The following is a 19,946-nucleotide window of genomic DNA, read 5'->3' as shown; positions in this document are numbered from 1 at the left end:
AATTTTTAAGATTTTATAAATATTTTGTTTTTTTTATTATTCTTTGTCGATTGAACAATGTTTGATCTTGATTGATTGTGCCCAGATAATGATTATAACTGAATCAAGTAACATCTGAAGGCATCTTGCGAAACTTGGACATAGTATTTTCTTGGTGGAACCATTTCCTCAAATAATTGGTTTGTGATTAATAACTTCTGTGGACTATCAACCTCAGATTGGATTACCAGAAATAAAAATTGAAAGGGGATTGGATTAAATTGGAAGATTTCAGTTTATTTTTACGAATGTAAAATGTTAAAAAAATTTGGAAATAGTTTTGTGTATCATTTTAACCATTAAGATAGATAATAATAGAAACATTTGTTCTTAGTTTTTTTATTCAATACACATTGTTATTGAGGATCCAGAATGTTTGTTGGTTGTTCTGTTCTCAGGGATCAATTTTTTGTTCTTAAGTTCTTTTATTTATTACTATATTGTATAATTCAGATGTTTTCAACTGTTCTTTAGTGGTGTTTAATCTGTTTGGTTAATAATTTTAGCAGCTATTCCACAAAGCAATAAAATGTACCCCATGACGTACGATATATTAAGATACAATTATGTTTTAATTTTAAGTATACTTGAACCAAAGTTAATCTGAAATATTTTGTTATGTAAAACATCTTTTTACTCTAACAGATGTACTTTTGTAATAGTTTTAATTGTGAGACTAAGACTAAAGTTCATGAAAAGAAATTTACTACTTCTGAATTCAATAAAAAAATTATTTCAGAGGAAAAAAATAACTGGAGAAGACTGTAGAGTTAAAAAATAACTTTTATTTATATCTATGTACAGAAAATAAAATTCCTTTTTATTAAAAGATAAATGTCTGTTATTAAGTTAAATTTGCCCTGTTAACTTTTACCTTAAGATTAAATTTATAATGTACTAAAAATAGGACCTGATTTAATAAGAAAATTTTTAATTATTATAATAGAAAATACTCTTTTTAACTTTTGATCATCTTTTTTATTTATTTATGCAACCTTTCCTTGTACTGTGGGCAATACTAGCATGTAGCTATAGTTGGATTGACAAAAAGCTGCAAATGTAACAATTAAAAATTTTGAAATTTTTTTTCTTGTTTCAACAGTTGGTTGTTATCAGTCTCGTGACCTTCCACCAACCGGTCCTATATACCTTAGGTTGAAGAGGGGAGGGCTAGGCCCACTGAACTTTTTCACCAGAACACAAAATTTTTATAATACACATAGTTGTGTAAAGTGACCAGCTGAGGAAAATCATTATCCATAAGACCAAGAGTACAGTTTCCCTCAGCAGTTGCACCCTTTGTTCCTCAAAGACAGTGCAAACAACAATTGTTCAGACAGTTCCCGGCACACCACAATGAGTGTCAACATCCATCCTATGGCAATGAAGCTTAGCATGAATACTCCTATGCCCCTCATGTATTGGGAGATCTGTCTGGGAGTACCCAGTTTGCTTTTAACCATAATCGAATGGTGAGAAAGTACTTGCTCAAGTTAGAACTATTCAGGGTTAGTATCAACTGGTTTAACTCCAATAATTATTTGTTTACACCCACCTCAGTTTATTCTTCATTAGACTTTTCTCTCTCTCTTATTTATTTGTTCAATTTTATACAAGCTACATGGTCTTGTACCAACACATGTTTATGTGACGTGTGCGCCTAGATTCAAATATTTTCCTTCATTTTGTTTTAATATTTAATAAACAAAATAAAATGGGAGTATTAGTATTTAACATCTTTATGACTAGAACAAAGCTGAAAATACGTATATAAGGTATGTGCCTGGGATGTTAAAGCAAATGTAGTGCTAAAATTGACTTAATGAAAGTGTGACTCAGTGAGGGTAAAGATCCTGATTTTAATCAAAATCGTTAGAGCTGTTTATGAATAACTCAAACAAATGTGAAAAATTGATTCTATAAAGCAGCAGTTCAGGTAAGTCGATTTTATCAAAAAAAAATTCGGTCACATCCGTTTATTTAAAAAAAAAAAAAGGCAATCTGGACCCGTCCTGCTAAGACCCTCTGAGAGTGACGGTCTTACATCACTTTTGAAATATTAGCTTAAAACAGGAAGAGGAAACTTTGAGATAGTTAAATCGAGCAATATTTAAAAAGCGCCTGAAATTGAAAATCAGCATGAAACCCTCCTCTTCCGCCCTCCTTCATAGCCTTAGCCTTACTCATCCTTCCCCAGCGGACCAGGTAGCAGGGTGGGTAAGCATTGCTTTTTTTTGTGTTATGATCTCCTCTTGTGAGATTGTGACATGTACACTGACCAACCTACTCGCTATAATTGTCTGTTTAAAAAGTCAGATAAGTAAGGTTATGACTGAGAGAAGATACTGTTTTTCAATTTCAGGTGCTTTTTACATATAGCTCGATTTTACTATCTTAAATTTTCCTCTTCCCGTTCTAAGATAATATTTCAAAAGTGATAGAGGACCTTCGCTCCCTGGGGGTCTTAGTGGGGCAGGAAGGATTGCCTTTTTATTTGTATTTCACATGCCTTAAACATGTAATTTCAGTTATGTACAACTTTCATTTTTGAGCTAAGCTCACCACATAGATACCATTTTGCGAGACTTCATTATTTTTACTAATGGGAAATTTTTTAGGAATTAGTATTGCTCAAAAAAGTAATCCATTCACAAATAGATTTATTCACTCAGTTTCAGCAAACAGATTAAACAAAGAAATTCAATAAATATTTATTTTAAAACTATATACAAATATAAAAATAACATGTTGTCTATATATATATCTGAGAATCATGCCCCTTTTTACAAATTATTTACTTTCACTAGTATCTGAACTAAAATCTGAACTGGTTGTTGTTTTATCGGGAACCTGGAAAATTGAAAAAATAAATTAAAATTAAAAAAAAAAAAATCAATAGTACTTACTTTTTAAAATTTAAGTGATAATATAATATTACAAAAATTCAATCACAAATTAAAACAGCAGTTTTTTTGGTTTTATATGTATTCAGTATGAAAAATGTTATCATTAACAATGGACTCATTCTATTTTACCCAAACTAGTTTATTGAACAAAATAAAAAAAGTAAGATAGTACAAATTAATTTAGACATAGTTACCAATTTAATAGGAATTCCTCTAGCTATTAAAGCTGCACCATTCGAAAACAGATTAACACATTCCCTCACCTGCCTCATAGCTCGTAAAAGTTCTGGTTCTTTTTTTGCTTTGCCTTGAACTTCTTCAAAAGCTGAAATAAAACAAAATTAAGGTGATATCAAAATGGTTATAGAGAAGGATGTGTACAACTTAATTTATAGCTTTGCTACTCATCACTAACCTTAAAACTTAACACCACTAATCCAAGGAATACAGCCACTTATTATTTCTGTCTGATTAGTTTATTGACAAAATCATTTAATTGAACAAAAATCTAAGAAAACAATAACTATAACAGCAGGAATCCTGCTTATCCGTCCTAATTGGGTCCAGTTTGTTGAATGGGTTAAAGAGTTCCAATATAAATTAAACTCATATATATTAGGTACAAATTAATAAACTTAATATTCAGTTCAAAAATATATTAACATATATGATGAATTAAAATTTATCAGACCAATTAAATATAATATTAAATAAACAATTTGACAGATACATAAATTAATTTAAGCATTTTCATAAGTAGTCACAAAATCAGTTACTTGGGTCTAAACAGTGAAATCTTGACAATGTATTATGGGGGAGCAGTAACCTAGTGGTAACATGTTCCAGTAAAAGGTTATATTAGTAACCTATAAATTCACTATTTGTCATAATGCTTGCTGGTTATAACTAATTTATAACATTTCAAATATTTAGATTGGTAACTAGCTAACTGCTACTCTGTAATCTATTATCAAGATTTCAATGCTTAGTTCACTACTAGTAGTTAAGAGAGGGAAGGGTTCTACTGTGTAAAGATGTTAACAGTAATCAATGAAACATGTAACAGGGAAAGAAATTCCACCTTTTCACTTACCCCAGTATGACTGGTCAAAATATTCTCTCCTATATGTCATGAGTTTGTCACATTAAGAAATGTCGGACTATCAAGATTATAGTGTAGAAGTTAAGAAACAGTTTCAGTTGTAGAAGTAAAATTTGTATAGAGCCAACATATACAAACACAATCAATTATAGTAAAGCTATCATATCAAAAACTACTTTCAACAATGCTACAATAAAATAGTTTTATACTAATCCTTCTTATTAATTATTTTAAAAAAAACTAAAACAAAATGTAATACAATGTATTTACTATTTGTGTCCACAGGAGTTCCTGGTAAGCAAATGTTAGCTAAAACCATTGTAATTCTATCAGTATCATGGCACGTAACAGGCCAGAGCATACCCAAAGTACAGCCACTAAAAACAAAAAAATTATTAAATAGGAGGAGCAAAACGATTGAACAAATATATTGTCAAAATCACTGAATTTGGTACTATGGAATTGAGTGCTATTTTTTTTAAAATGGCATTTATTTATTCATGAACTCTGCATTTTTCATTGGTACAAACAGCTTAAGATGAGCCAAGACATATTATATACTGATTCATCTGATACTTAAGATGTTTGTAACAATAAAAGACTTAAGGTGTTCGTACCAATGAAAAAAGGAAGAAATTTTTGTTATGTTCTTAACACTACTTCAATAAGTCATATAGACTTTCAGAGATATCATTGGATAGCTTTTGAGCCATTCTTTTCAACAGAATATAATGTTTATATTTCAGCTTGGTTTTTTGACAAATATAGACCAAATTTAGAAATGTTTCATAATTGTCAACTTGAACCCTATATAAACTCAAACTACGTCACTTAACCAGTACACTATCTTATTCTATCAGTACAACCCTGTGATGGGTCCCTGGCCTCCGCCATTCGGCTTGGTTTTGGGCTGCTGTCTTCCAATTTCGGACTCCAAGCAGGTCTCGTATGTCTTGTACCACACCATCCATCCACCAGAGCTTGGGACGTCCAACTCTTCTTAGACAATGGATTTTTTCTTCCATGACTCTTTTAGGCATTTCACCAGGACTCATCCATGCACCATGTCCTGCTCACCCAAGACATCCCAGCCTAACAAAGATCATAATATCTATATCCTGGAGCAGCTTATAGAGTTCCTTATTTCTTTTTCTCCAGCCTTCCTCATCCTTTACCAGCCCATAGATTCTTCGAAGGATATCTTGAAGTGCAACAGATTATTTCTATCCTGTGTGAATAGGGTCCCTGTCTGGGAGGCATATGTTAGGACAGGCCTAATTAGTTTTATATAAATGGACCTTTATAACCTTCCTGCTGATGAGCTTGCTCCAGAACTGTTTTAACAGACCAAAATAGCATCGGTTAGCCGCTGTGTGTGTGTTAGCATCGTGTTATCCTTCGCTTTATTTCAGTGGAAACATTTGTAGCTGTGACCAGAGATCCCGAATGTAAGGAAACTCCTCCACTTTCTTAAAGATACAAGTTCCTTGACAACCTGGCTCCTCTGGTGTACATATATTTCATTTTGTTTTCATTAATAGCTCTCTACAGGCTCAAGAAGCACCCAGTAAGCGCAGTAAAAGATTGCGCCACTTTGTCAAGGTCATCTACATAACCGAGCAATTGAACCGATCTGTTGAATATGGTGCCATTATTCTGGATATCTGATTCTCTCATTACTTTTTCCTGGATCAAATTAAACAGTAGGCCCGCTAGAGCATCTCCTTGCCTTAGTCCTTTATTTGATTCAAATTCAGAAGAGTGTTCGGATTGTATGCGGACCCTGTACCTAACATCTCTCAAAGTCATTTTATAAGGCGTATAAGCTTTGAAGAAACCTTAATTTCTCTGAGTGTCTCATATAACATAGGGCACTTGATACTATCATACGCGTTCCTGAAATCCATAACAAATGGTGGGTAGGGATCTTATGTTCATGGGCCCTATCCATGATCAGTCTGAGGGTATGAATTTGGTCCATCATAGATTTCCCTCTCCTGAAGCCAGTCTGGTATGGCCCGATTTCTCGTTCTGCATGTGGGGTCAGCCTTTGGAAGAGGATATTGGAGAATACTTTGTAAGCACAGGGGAGCAGCGATATTCCTCTGTAATTAGAACATTTCAATTGTTATCCTTTCTTATGAGGTCACCAGTACACTGTTTTAAATTTTTTACATAGTAAAGTCTGTATGACAATGCCAAGTTTTTTTGGTTCTTAGGTTATCAAGTGGTTTGATTGAACTTAAAATGTATATAGTACATTTAGAGCTGTAATCTCCAGCTATATCCCTTGACTTTATTATCAACAGGCTTTCTGGATTGTTCCTCACTGTGGTAGAAAACTAAAAGAAGTATCCAGGTCAACTGAATCTCATCATATCGCAGGTTGGAAAATGAATTAGTACCATTAACACATTAAAAATTTATTTCTAAACCTTTTCTAGGAAACGTCAAGCCTGTAATACACAGTAACAAATTTTACAAATATTGTTTAATAGAAAAATATAATTAATAACCTGCATGCAATAGCAAACTCCATGACATCTCCATACATCTCAGTATGACCACCTAGATCTTTTAAAGCAACACTACTACAACCAAAAAGCATTTGCAGAGGCTTCACCTTCAATCGTTGTATCCTCTCAGAAGCAATGTACTGCGAACCACTGCCATGTCCACAATATCTAATAAAAATAATCATAATTAATAGGTGAAAAATAATTTACAGTATAATTTATTATAAATTATATTCTCCTAACAAAAGAATATTAAAATTAGGATATATTGTGTAAACAGTCTAACTGCAAAATTCACATTCTCCACCACCAAATTTTATAGTCAACATGAAAAACCTACAACATTTAAATGCCATGAATGAAGTATTGTTGGATTAAGAATTTCACAGAACAGTAGCTAGGGAATCATAATTTAATATAACAAGAATAATTTCATGTAACACAAATAAAAAAAGTTGACTTTAACATTTTATAGTAACACTTCAATTGTGGGACCATGCCAAATTTTTAAAAACGGTACAGAAAAGGATTTTTGAGGTAAAACTTCTTTACCGATGTTGTACAACTTAAGAAAAAAAATTTAACAAGAGTTAATTGATTTTGTGATGAAATGGAAGTGGTGAGGGGAAACACTGGTCAATTCTAGCAGGAAATTTTTTATATTATAATAGAATAGTAGGATCTTAACAATCTCAGCAGTAACTTGAATGAGCTCCTTTAAGCTTCTACTCTCCTATTGCAATATAAAAACTTTTCTACTAGAATTGACTTAGGAAATGGCTGTTCCCCTACATTTTGATTTACTATTTTTGAGAACACGTAAAAAGTGCTTCATACAGGTTTATTCTAGTGAAAGGTTCACAAGTTCCACTGTCGCCATGGAATATTAACTACAGGTTGGATAAATTTTTTTGTTATTTTCTACTAATTGGTTACTAAATAGATATATTAAATATCACTGAAAATAATTAAAGTTGTAGAGAACCACTAATATTAAAATTTGACATAAATCTAAAGTTTTGTGTGAAATTTTTTCACTAGTAAAGTTCCTGAGCCAGAGGAATATAGCTCACAAAATCAATATATCATGCAAGTGAATAAGTAGTCGCATTTTAAGGAATAAATCATAAATTTCAGGAATACACAATGCTCAAAAAACTTGTTTTAAAGAAACAGTTGATTGTACAATATTCATTAAAATTCCCTTTTAAAAAACTACTTTCATAAATAAATAGTAGGGAATCCTGTATCAGTAACTAAAATCAAGTTGGGTGGAATGACATATGACAGATGATGACAAATATCAAAATTTCACAAGTCATCTGGGCAGTATATCATTTATACCTTTTTCTCACACAGATTAATATGAGGATATAATATGAAAAAGATTATCTTACACATATGTATTAGATTCAGTGAGTGCTTTAATCAATTCTTCTTCAGTTGGTTTTTTCCCAATAATGCCAACCCATTGAGGAAATCGCTTTCGAAAGAACTTAGGTATATGTTCCTCAACACTTGGGAGATTACCATCAGGATTAACTACATAATAACAAACTTCACTTTCATTGATCTCCCTAAAGAAAAAAAGAAAATAATAGTCATTTATAATTTCTTTGTATCAACAATTAGCAATTTAATACTAAAATAAAAATGTTAACTGCCATTAAAAATATATATGATTTAAAGACATATAAAATTCAATATAGGGACTTCTTGGAAACCAAACACCATTAAAACTTCATACTCCTTTAATTTATGAAATGAATGACGTTTTGGACCCGTTTTCAAATCCAATCCCGAAACATAACTCAATTTATAAATAAGATATATGAAGTTTTAAGAATGTTTGTTTTCCCATAAGTTGCTATATTTAAGAATATATGACCCTTACTAAATAGTCAACTATTTTTTTGACATGTAAGAAACAATTTCATAACTTATTATTACGAAATATTAAGCTTTTAGATTTAAAACTTTATGATTTTAATTACTATTTAATATTTCATTATATCAAAATTTGAACAAAATTGTTCAACTATTAATCAAATTTTTTCATCACCACAAATCTTGCAAGTTGGAATACAACGGTGTAATTCATCAGCTTTATATAGATTTCCAAAAGGCTTATGATTCTATTGACCACCAGAAGCTGTATAATACATATCTGATTGAACAGGGAATACCAAAGAAGTTAGTAAATCTTGTACGGATGTGCATGACCGAAACGTTTAATAAGGTACGAATCGGTAATCACTATTCTGAGAAATTCCAGGTCCGGTCAGGTTTAAAACAAGGTGATTCTTTATCACCTATCTTATTTAATCTAGCACTAGAATACATAATTAAAAGTGCGATGAATACCGAAAAGGGTTTAACTTTGGGTGGTAAAATATCAGTGCTTGGGTATGCTGATGATTTGGTGTTGTTAGGTGAGGACAAAGAAACTATAGAATTAAATATAACCGTGTTAATAAACTCCAGTAAGGAATTAGGTCTTGAAATAAATACGGATAAAACAAAATTCATGATTAGCAGTAGAAACAGGAGCAATTTCGGTGATATAGATATAGAAGGAAATACGTTTGAACAGATAGACAAGTTTAAGTATTTAGGTTCTACGGTAACTAGAAAAAACAAAATTGATGAGGAAATAAAAGCTAGGTTGAAGGCGGGAAATGCTTGTTATTTTTCAACTTCGAAAACTGCTTAGCACACGCCTTCTATTGAAAAACTTAAAAATTAGAATTTACAAAACCATTATCCTTCCCACTGTTCTTTAAGGATGTGAGACGTTGCCTCTTACACTAAGGGATGAACAGCGCCTCATGGTTTTCAAAAATAAACTATTACACAAAATATTCGGACTAAAAAAGGATGAATTAACGGGAGAATTTAGAGGATTACACATCATTGAATTAAGGGACCTACACCCAGTAAATATAATTCACGTTATACCATTACAATGTATAAGACAGGAGTGTAAGGTTGTAGGGCTTAGTAACGAGTGGACGAGTGTCAATTAACACTGAACCAACAGGTAAACATCCGAGGGGTAGACCGAAACGTAGATAGGAGGATTGTGTTTAAACTGATTTAGTGGAATTGGGTTTGGAGGGGCATCACTGGAAGGATGTATGCAGAGAGCATTTGGTGGTATCGACATCGAACTTCCAGGTTCGTTAGCCCTTCATTATTATTATTATTATTATTATTATTTACTATTTCATTACTTATGAAAAAAATAGCATTATGGTTGGATAGTTTGCCTTACACCCTAGGTCATCCATATTCAATTCAGTAATGTAGAGTTAATATTTTAGTTTCTTTTATTATTTTGATGAGATTATTAGTCTCAATGCTTTGGATATTAGTTACAGTTCATGGACTGGCAGAGGAGGGCGAATTTGACATCATACTGGGAAAGAAATTAGTTCATCACACTAGAAGACAAGATCTGTAAGTCACTTCACATTTTTATTTTAATTAATGGATCATAAATCAAAATTATGTGAATTTAACTAAAGATACTTGTTGAGACCATTTGATACCTTTGATTTTATAAATAGAGATAAACGAATTTGAGGAACAGTTAATGTTCTTAATATTCATTTTAAGTTTCATACAAGTAAAAAATTAATAAAGTTTAACAAAAGGCATTCTTTTTTTTATAAAAAAACATCCTTAAATGTTATAACAAAGGCAAGACTAACAATATACAACTTAAATTTAATGGTAAAAAGTTAAATATAACTCTTAAGCCTACTATAATAACACTAGAGGAATAAAAACACATTAATTAAATACAAACCTTAATCCACCTTTTATGTGATCTTTATGGGAGGTAAATAGAGCATGGGCAACATGCAATGAAAACACTCGAGAAACTGGATGCCTTTTTAGAAGAGGGGTACATTCCCATGATATATTATCAAAGTGCTATAAAAATGTAAATAAATCATGTTTTATTAGTGATATATTACATTAATAAGAACAATTATACATAATAGATGAACAACATAGCCAGCGAACAGTTTTAATGTTAAAAGGAAGTAGATGATAGAAGATAGTATATGCAGGGCACGGAATTGGAATTGAAGCTAATTAATTGCAGAAACTTTGAAGACTAATCTCTCAGAGAGGTCTATCCTCTGTAAATCCAGCCAATAACAATCCATGGTAATAATGGTTAACAGGGACTTTTTGGTCACAATAGAGGATTGGAATCGACCCCTCACATTTCCTGGTTCTTATGTGGAACACTCTCTAAAAATGAATGAGAGGCCTCTGCAATGAGTGAAGCAGGACATCTTTCACCACTAGCCACACAATTATTGATGTCGGTGTGGATGAGCCGAAAAGTTCATTCATTTAACACTGGGCCAGAAGGGCAAATCTGTACTAGGGGCACACCCAGTTCGGTCCTTGGATAGCAAGGGCTAATTACAGATATGAAGCTGCTGTAGATTAATCTATGCTATTGCATATGTGGTGTACTGAAACAGTATGTCAGACGTAAGGATACTGATATTATTCTAATACAAGAACCTTACCTTAATGAAAGCAGGCTCAAAGGGTTGGGGGTACAGAATCATTTTGGTACCCATGCAAGCCAGAGCCTGCATTGTTTCTAAATGTAATCTAAAATTGCTGTCTCTTTGGAAACTTTATCTTTATCTGACAACAGCTCTGTTCACAGAGCTACATTCTTTCTAAGTGTAATTTAAAATTGCTGTTTCTTTGGAATCTTTATCTGACAACAGCTCTTTCAGCTATTGTCAGGACATCTGCCCTACGAAAACCCATTCCCCACAACTAAACTTCATAAGGCTATGGACTGTGAGGAGCGTCAAATATTAGCTACCCTGAATGCTAATGCACACCATGAGATGGGGCAGCTCCAACAATTATGATCTAGACGTACTAAACAGGGGAAGAAAATCTACCTTCTCTAATAAGGTCAGGTCAGAAATTATAGTCATTACTTTGGCAAGACGTAGTTGGCAGCACAAGCCTTAAACACCATGTATACACGTGTCAAAAAAGATGCAAAATCCAAAGCCATGATGTTAGCATGACATGGAAAGATTATTCAGTGGATAGAGGAGGATATGGTCTTTCTATGGACTCGGATGCTCAAATCTGCAAATATAAAGACACTATATTAAGTGTAAGGAAAAATAGAACAAAAATTCATAAACCAAATAATGGTATTAATGGCTACATGGATCTCTTTCTCACAAGTGGAATAATAATCTAGACAGATAGCAAGGCAACAATAGGGACTTAACAACCTGATCTATTATCCCTCCATGCTCTAGAGTAGTTAAAAACTGCCACACAGCTTCGGTAATGAGCATGCTGACAAGCTAGCTAACAGTAGCTCTGAGATTACTCCTATTAGCCCGAGAATGGTATATAATGATAATACTTTATTTATTCTGGGACGAGTCCCTTTAGAATAATACAAAGAAATCAATAGATGAGGGCTGAGGAGCCTTAGATACTTAAACAAAAAATATAAAGAAATATAAACAGTCATAATAAAAAAAATAATTATAGGTTACTTTCTCACTTTTATTAGTTCAACAATAAAAAAAAATGAATAAATAAAAAAGAGAAAAGAAAACAATGTAAAAATAATTGAGAATGATGTAATAGTTTACATACATATTTACAATCATAATTATATATAAGCCTTAGTTACACAAAAAGTAACATAAAGGCAGTTAACAGCTTAAAAGTCAAACTTTATTGACTAAATAAAATACAGCTACACTCTAAGCTATTTCTGGATGTGCCGAAGTGAAACATTGCTTCAGCTGGACGAAAGTTCTCTAAGGAAAATTACAGGGATCTACAAAGGTCACTATATACTTAATAAACATGTTTATATGTGAACATATGTTCAACCTCAATCTTATTAAATCACCTCCATGCAGATTCTGTAATTTTGAGGATGAAATGGCATACCACATGATCTGCAGGTGTGATCGATTTGTAAGGTTGATGTTCGCATTGTTTGAAGTAGATCACATCATGGACCCCAAGCAGTGTGAATTGATCGATCCTGTAAGCATACTTGGATTCATAGAATCACATTTCAAGCTTTAAATAGTTCCTTATAATGACATAGTGTAGCTCATGTTACTCCACCCAACAAGCCCTCTCTTTCTAGTGCCTCAGTGATAGGAACCAGACCAAGAGGGAGGCTAAATTTTTCTCTCAAATGGTAGGCTATCTCTTTTATTACTTTGGGTAGGCTCATGTTTCCATACTTAAGGCTATTCTATATATACTATTGAAAAAATAGGCTATGGGTCGATTCTGAGGAATGGAAAGGAGAAACCTAGTAAAATATTGTCCTGTGCAGCTCAAGTTACACGATGGAAGATATTTGAAATAAGTAGCAATGGAAAGGATTACAAAAAAAGTCAATGATAATAAATACTTGGACACTACTACTAGTGTCATAGCAAGATAAGTCATTTGAGATTTATAATGAAACAATAGGATAAGCGAAGTAAACAAGACACTATCGTGTAAAAAATTCAGTGATTGACAAGTATTGATTAGAATAGAACCTAATTCGTCATTACAAATAAAAATTTATATGTCTAAAAGTAAACAGCCTTTCTTATGTTTTCACTAACTGAGATTTAATATAATTGCATTAATGTTTTTTTGTCATTAAAAAAACAAACTAACAACTATGAATTTTAAACAATTATAATTGTAATATAAAACATATTTAATGAAGAATAAAAATACTTTACATCATCTAAAACAAGCAGCACTGGATGCCTAGCAGCAACATGAAGCCTGCTTTCGAGAGTCTCCTTGATCCTTATCAGGCATTCCAACACACTGACGGCTAAAGTTTCATTCCCTTCAAATACTTGATACAAAGCAACCTCAATATCCCCATTTTCCAGATGGCAACTACCTTCACCTATCAAGTAGCAGAGATATCTTTGACGAATGCTGATACTGCACAGGAAAAAATAAAACTAGTCATTAATAACCATAGGTTTTTTGTATTTATTAATAATATATCAGTTGACAATTAATGTTAAAACTAATTTAAAAATAATCAATATTTTTTCTTGTTTTTAACTTAAATTAAAAATTAATTTAACCATTTATAATTATGTTCGAATATTATTTTGGAATATTACACACTGGTTTAAAGAGAAGAGATTATGTGATCAGTGGTTTTTAAAAATAAAAATTCAGGCAAGATGATTTGAAGACAAAATTGTCTGTTATACAGAAATATGGAACAATAAGCCAAAAAAACATGGATTATAGGCTAAGATGATTATAGTAATAATAATAACAAATAAAATACTAGGGAATAGAATCTGAATAAGAGTGTCAACATTTATAGAAAAACAGCAATGAACTTGTCTCAATAGGGTATTCACATTTAATAATTAATTACCAAAAAACCATTATGATGGTTGTAAGGACATGAGAATCCAACATTTTTTGACGCAGATTGACAAAACACCAATGATAGATTATTTTAATGATCTCAAACTGTTTTATGAAGATTTGGAAACTATTAAACCAAACACAATAATATAGTCAATAAAGAATTAGGTCTCAAAATAAATATAGATGAATCAAAGTAAATGATTAGTAGCAGAAATAGTAACAATGTTGCTGATGTAGATAATGCAACGTTTATTAAATATTTAGATAAGCATCTGTGGTCTACAAGATATAGAAAAATGTGGTGTACAAATCACACAACTTTCAAATAACACTCTACATTGAGATTAAATTAGTTCTTGTATGTTTTAAAACAGTCACTTTTTTTATTATACAGGATAATACCTCCACTTTGTTATATTTCATACATAGATAATGAAAGTTAAATCTGACTACTCCCATAACAACTATGGAAAAAGAAAACATTTACTTTCTTCTTTAGTCAATTATCAAATTCTTCAACATTCATTGAATATTACTACTAACAATGACAGGTAAATATTTTTCTATTTAATTTAAATTAACAAAATTAAAAATTATTAACACAAACATAGATCAAGTGATCTATTTATTTCAAAAACTATCCAACGTTTCAGTCAAAAACCACTCTCGAACAATCAATATAATAAATCATTAATCTAAAATTAAAAATACTTAAAACTTGGGAATCATGCACTATCAAACTTTTTTTAATGAGGATAAGACCTAACTTATATTATAAACCACTTGATTATAGGTTGATATGACGAGATTAATAAAAATATTTAGAGCCTTTATTTAAAAGGAAGGGTTTCTGTTTCATGCCACTAGCCAGTTTTAGCTACTTTTTCATTGTTTCTCGATTTAACTAATTTTTGTTTTATTTTTTTATCAAAGACTAAAATAAGACTGAGCCTAATTCTGGTTTTTTAGAAGAAAGGTTTCCTAGTATGGATTCCCTTCATGTATTTTTGGATACAGTACTGGTCGGATTTGTACTGTAGTCTATTGGGCTTTAATCGGCTCCTAAGTTTTTTGTGGATAGGTAGAGTTATGTTGAAGTTTTATTGAAAACACAATTTTTGAAAAAAAAAAATCTAAAATAAAAATTTGTTATTTTTCTATTGCCATGAAAATTTGTATTGAAGAGTTTTTTAAGGAATGAAAAACCATAATTAACTTTATTACTGCCTAAAAAACAGGTTTAAAAAAAATAATAAGCTGTGAATATACTAATATTATCGAACAGGATGAGAGATCTCCTGTCATGTTTGTTCACATTCTTTTTAATTTTATCGCTAACAAGACTTTAAGGTCTTTATGCAGATCATTGTTTCTAATGTACCAGGGTGAGTTAACAATATTTCTTAGCACTTGGAAGGTGTGTATTATTTGTACATCACTTTTCTAAGTATGACCCCAGATCTGAACTCTGTAAGTCCACACAGGTTTAAGAACTTGCTTATACAACAAAAGTTTTACAAAGCGTAGCTGATAATAAAAACATCAATATACAAAGTTTAATCAAAATCTTTAAAATCCGTTTTCGAGAAAATCTAAAAAATGCTTAAATTTTTAGTGGCTCTTCCAATCAGTTTTTTTTTAAATAAAAAAAACATTCCAGGGATATACTGTCCTTAAGCATGTAATTTAATTTAATAGGACTTCTCATTTTTGATTAAGCATATACTCACACACCCCTGATTTAATTCAAGTGGAGATAAAGGTAAAATTAAGGTGAGTAATACTTGTTATTTTTGTGCTCCATAAAAGCGTAGATCAAACCTTTTTTTCAGAAACTTGAGGTAAGAACATACAAAACTATAATCCTATCTAATTTTATTTACCAATAACTAGGGAATAAACTGAAGGAATAACATCTCAGGTACTTCAAAAAAAAAAATTGCGTAGGATATCATAATGCATGATAAAAAATGAAGTACTGGAGCCGAAAAGAGATAAAAATAAATTGATAAATGATTGGAATATTAAGGAGGTTACACGACTTGACATTGTATAGCATGCAATTTCTGCTACCATTGTAATTGAAGAAATAGATTTGATACAGTAAAAATAGTAACAAAAAATGATAAGTTCAAAGAAAAGTTCTACACTGACCGGTAACATTTGAGAGGCACACTGGCATAAGTGGGAGAATCATTTTATGACACTGAAGTTAAAAATCTGGGTTTTGACAGTAATTATTATTTATTTGTAATAAAAATTACATTGAAAACCATTAAAATCTCCTATTATCTTGATTTAAGCCTATTTTTAGACTTTAAAAAAACAAGAAAATAAAAAAGGTGAGATAAATAGCTTAATATCAGGAAAATATTTATAAATTAAATTCTATACTTAGCATTTCCAATTCGCTTATCCACAGCTTCTCTGATCTCCTCTTCCAAAGCTTTGTTCATCAATTTTCCAAGAGTAAGACATGACCATTCTTTGAAGCACATGGGCCCTATTTCTCGACACAGTCTCTGTAACAGGTTATAGAGATAGGTAAGTTTTTAAAAGACATAATCATAAAGGACTTACTTAAGATATGAAAAATGTATTTGTTAATTTCAATGTTCAAGTTGATATTTTATAAATATACTTTATAACAGTCAAGGTAATAATGAATTTTTCTAAATGAAAATTAAGATATCTGTTGATTTGTCTAGAAAAAACAAAACAAAGATTTCAGAAACTATAAACATACCTCAACATCAGAGGAAGCTTCATTTCTCATTTTTTGTATATGTGCAGACGTTCCTTTTCTTTGACCTAATTTCTCTTTTATATTCAAGAAGCTTTGAATGAGATCACCTATAGCATCTTCAGGCCAAGAAAGTTTAGTACAAACTGGAATGCTTTTCCTATGAAATTTTCACATTATTTCAATTAACATGAAAATAGAATACATATATTGAAACCTTATGAAAATCTCTACAAAATAAAGCAAAATCCTGGTTTATGAATAATATAACATTTTTCATTACATATTTTAGGGAGTGTCCCTCCATTTCCAACAGAATTTTAGCACTTATTTTATCAATGTCTTTTTATGACATAAACATCCTTTTAATCCAAAATAACTCATTTTCCACACATACACATATCTATAAGTAGGGAATGCAATACCGTTAAAAATTTTCGATACAGGTAAAATACCAGTATTAGTATTATTTAAAAAAATGTAAACAAAATTAAAATTTACTTACTATAGGTTATGTTATTATTTAGGAGCAGTACAAATATATGTCAAACACAACTGAACAACAAAACATTTATTTTTAAGAATAACTTAACAAAATTAAATCCAACTTTTTTAATATATATTACATTAATTCGTACAAGTGATTATTATTTTTTAATGCAAATTGGAATATGATTTCAAAAACATATATGATCCAACGTACCGTCGTCTAACCTCTATCTTATTTTTGTGGTTATATGTTGAGCAGCCAAAAAGGCTCGTTCTGACTCCACACTTGTTGGTGGTATTGTTAACAAGTATTCATAAGCAAGCTTTAGATGCACTCTCCTAATTCTATGCTCTTCAAAAAATTGTAATTCTTTTTTAACTTTATGTTCTATTTCTGATCTTTTGTTTTGTTTCTTTGGGTTTGGAACATTCTCTAATTTGTTTTTTAATGAAACAGTTGCAGTATCAATAGCAGAGAAAGATGTGACTGGTGTATCTTCATCTTCAAGATCAAAATCTTCACTGTCTGGTTCATTACTTTTAACTCCTAGACATTTTATAAGAGGAATCAATATTTTGTAGTAGAACCTTTTTTAAGTTTAGGACATAAGACTGTATCCGTTTCGATTTCGTTTTGTGAAGCGTTGTGTAAATATTGTAAAACTTGAGATATGTTTGTTCGTCTTTGCATTATTCTATACTTCAGAGGATTTATCAATTCAATACTTATTTAACTTTCTTGTACAACAAGCATTTCAAACATAAATTTAAACGCTGTGTCTGCAACAAGAAGATTAGAATCTCTTCTGCATAGTGCTTCAACTGCTAATTTAATTGGTGAGAACGCATCAATGATTTCTCAAATTAATAGAAACTCCTCTTCAGAAAAGACTGTTTGATTTTAAATCAATTAATGCTTTTTGGACACAATACCGTAATTGGTAAAACCTTTCCAACATAATAAGTAAATTATTCCATCGTGTTATGACATCCAATTGCAAATTCAATTCTTTTCCAAATTGTAGTTTAACATATTTTTGTAAATATTTATCATTTTTTGTTGGAAGATCTTCTGAAAATTTTAATGACACTTCTAATTTTTGTTACCAGCGGGGAAAAATTAGCATAATTCAAATTTATTTCAGTGTCAACAGATCCAAACTCTAGGACAACACCATCATCTTTAATCTTTTTATCTTCTTCATTGTCAGTTTCTATGTCAAAATCTACATCACTATCACAATCGCTAGATTGGGATTCAATTGGTTCAATTTCAGCATCAACAGTCACTAAACTGGAGTTTTTTTTGTAAAGGACATCTCTAACAGCTAGGTGGATGCCATGTGCAAAACATAACTGATGTTCGACTTCAATCCAATGTCCGAGTTTTACCATAACTGACACACCATCTGTCGATATACAAACAATGTCATTTGTTAAGTTGAGATCAAATTCTTGTAATTTTATTTTCAAAATCTCCAAACATTTTTCCGTTTGCACTTCTACATGTAAACAGGCTAGTCCAATGTTCCATACATATCCTCCAGTAGAATGTACGTTTATGATTACATACCTCCGATTGCGAACCAAAGTCCATTCGTCGAATGTTAAGCTAAATCGGTAGCCTTTCAATTTTAAATCAGACATTTCTTTAATAACTTCTATTCTTATCTTCTTGCTTTATTCAGTGATCATAGATTTTATTGTTGCAGCTGATTTTGGTAGATCATTATATCCTCTTACACGTAGCCCTTTTCTTATATCCTCCAAAGAGCAGAAAATTCTAAATGGTAGTCCATCACGGGCAACCATACGAGCCAGGATTTCACATAACTGTTCCTTCTTTTGATTTTGAAAATAATAATTAAATGGTATGGTATATAAATGTTTTTGGTAGCTTTTGACTAGAACAAGATGCATCATTTTCATTACCTGCTGCTACGCCGCTTTTAGTTTATAAATTTATGTTATGTCGAGTTTTCAAGTGGGTGTGTAGGTCACTTGTGGATCCTCCCTGACATTTAATTTCTTTTGTGCATTTCTTACATTTTGCTATTTGCCCTTGATTAGTAACTAAATAATAATGCCAAACCGAATTAACGTAGCTCCCTTTTTTGTGTTTTTTTTTTATCTTCGTCAGGGTAGTAGTTTTTGGTTTTTGGTTTTTGATATTCACATATTAATATAAATTTGGCAAATGAAAATTTGTTCGAACAACTATAAATCAATTCATTTTAGCAAATTTCATGTAAACTATTACTCCTACAAAGATAACCATCATAAAATACTGTTTAGTTCATTAAACTAGCTTTAATTTGAGTGCTAATAGACATCTGTACGTCAAATGGTTTTTGAGATATAGATTTTTCAAAATAAATTCACTAACTACTGATCTTTCAGTACGTCCTACACAACATTTTTATGAAATGTCTCTTTTTAAAAATCTATATCTCGAAAACTATTTAACATAAATAACTCTATTAGGGCTCATATTTTAGTAAATTTGCTCTTCTTTAAATGACGTTCTCTTAGATTTTCTTGTGTTGTTCCTACTTTTTGAGATATAGAGCTCCGAATGAAAAATTTGTTTTTTTATCACTTTGAAACAGCTACCAATTTTTATTCCCCCTACCTATACTTGGCAGACTCATCAATTTTGATTATTAATTACACATAGTTTTCATTAAAGTAATCAAAAATTGGGGTGAGAT

At 31.1% G+C, this 19,946-nt stretch overlaps 2 protein-coding genes across 4 annotated transcripts in view; one reads left to right on the top strand and one right to left on the bottom strand.

Moving 5' to 3' along the window:
- Positions 1–402, top strand: part of Hpr1 (THO complex 1-like protein Hpr1) — a 29,521-nt gene extending 29,119 nt beyond the window's left edge. Inside the window, exon 14 of the mRNA XM_014425726.3 lies at positions 86–402. Within this exon, the coding sequence (XP_014281212.1) occupies positions 86–102 (17 nt within the window). The 3' untranslated portion in view covers positions 103–402. The remainder of the gene's footprint in view (positions 1–85) is intronic.
- Positions 403–2,700: 2,298 nt separating this feature from the next.
- Sse (separase) overlaps positions 2,701–19,946 on the bottom strand; it is a 20,848-nt gene continuing 3,602 nt past the window's right edge. The window contains exons 5-13 of one of the 3 annotated variants that reach the window (XM_014425747.2): positions 16,750–16,906; positions 16,398–16,525; positions 13,340–13,553; positions 10,375–10,502; positions 7,961–8,140; positions 6,564–6,731; positions 4,318–4,424; positions 3,140–3,270; positions 2,701–2,889 (exon numbers count right to left, since the gene is read on the bottom strand). In XM_014425747.2, coding sequence (XP_014281233.1) covers positions 2,830–2,889; positions 3,140–3,270; positions 4,318–4,424; positions 6,564–6,731; positions 7,961–8,140; positions 10,375–10,502; positions 13,340–13,553; positions 16,398–16,525; positions 16,750–16,906 — 1,273 coding nt within the window. In that variant the 3' untranslated portion in view covers positions 2,701–2,829. Of the gene's footprint in view, positions 2,890–3,139; positions 3,271–4,306; positions 4,425–6,563; positions 6,732–7,960; positions 8,141–10,374; positions 10,503–13,339; positions 13,554–16,397; positions 16,526–16,749; positions 16,907–19,946 lie in introns of all 3 variants that reach the window. The other 2 variants (XM_014425748.3, XR_010843907.1) reach the window with 2 other exon arrangements.

Source organism: Halyomorpha halys, unplaced genomic scaffold (assembly GCF_000696795.3).
Source record: "Halyomorpha halys isolate HHAL.00 unplaced genomic scaffold, Hhal_1.1 Scaffold531.1, whole genome shotgun sequence".
NCBI classification, from domain to species: Eukaryota; Metazoa; Arthropoda; class Insecta; order Hemiptera; family Pentatomidae; genus Halyomorpha; species Halyomorpha halys.
This window is presented reverse-complemented; position numbering and strand designations above follow the sequence as displayed.